This window comes from Sinocyclocheilus grahami, unplaced genomic scaffold, assembly GCF_001515645.1.
Source record: "Sinocyclocheilus grahami isolate Dianchi unplaced genomic scaffold, SAMN03320097.WGS_v1.1 scaffold1815.1, whole genome shotgun sequence".
NCBI lineage: Eukaryota > Metazoa > Chordata > Actinopteri > Cypriniformes > Cyprinidae > Sinocyclocheilus > Sinocyclocheilus grahami.
Window position 1 is genome coordinate 103,215 of NW_015506994.1, and position 956 is coordinate 104,170.

General features: G+C 34.4%; 1 protein-coding gene across 1 annotated transcript in view; it reads left to right on the plus strand.

The window, feature by feature from the left end:
- Window positions 1–336, plus strand: part of LOC107572807 (E3 ubiquitin/ISG15 ligase TRIM25-like) — a 6,090-nt gene extending 5,754 nt beyond the window's left edge. Inside the window, exon 6 of the mRNA XM_016259242.1 lies at window positions 7–336. Coding sequence (XP_016114728.1) covers window positions 7–275 — 269 coding nt within the window. The 3' untranslated portion in view covers window positions 276–336. The remainder of the gene's footprint in view (window positions 1–6) is intronic.
- Window positions 337–956: the final 620 nt, after the last annotated feature.

Sequence of the window (956 nt, forward strand, 5' to 3'; positions counted from 1 at the left end):
GCTCATTTTGGCACAAAAACATTGAGACCGTCCTCCCTGTAACCCATGTGTCCAGTAGAGTAGGAGTGTATGTTGATCACAGCGCAGGAACTCTGTCCTTCTACAGCATCTCAGACACAATGAGCCTCATCCACAGAGTTCAGACCACATTCACTCAACCGCTCTATGCTGTGTTTGGACTGGATAGGCAGACAGCGGTGAAACTGTCTAACCAATTAAGTAATTCAGACATTCTACAGATTGCTTTGTTATATCACAGGATGATGATGTTATGAGACTTATTTTCAAATCAAAGATATCACTACTGAAAAATGTATAAACTCAACTAAATATTTTCACAGGGTTTTCAGTCTTATTCCTGCCTCTGTATCAAAAGAGTTGTCTTCACCTGCATGTTCATAACATATATAATTTAATACTGGCATATCTCTTTTGCTAAATCAGTTGTTTGTTTAAAGAAATTGTGTTTTGTGTCTGTTACTGGAACAATGTGTGCATGATTTAAGATAAAATACAATAGTTTTGGGGCTATATCAGGATATAAGATCAACTTTAATAAAAGTATATTATTTCCAATTAATAATTAGGCAAGGTAGTTAGACCTTTACAAGTTTCCATTTAAAATAACTTATGACTCTTTTAAGTACTTGGAAATTTCCGTGACAAGTACATATAAAGAGCTATTTAGATGTAATTTTGCTGTAGTGATGGAAAAAACTAAAAAAGACTTAAACCGATGGCCATTATTACCTATTTCATTGGCAGGCAGAGTTAAGATGTCTATTTTGCCAAGGTTTTTATTTTTATTTCCAAATGTTCCATTGTTTATCCCCAAATCTTTCTTTAAGGAATTAGACAAACATCTCTCCTCTTTCATATGGAATAAAAACATTCCAAGAATTAGGAAAGCTTTTTTTTAGAAAGACAGAAAGATGTGGGGGGATTGGCATTGCCCA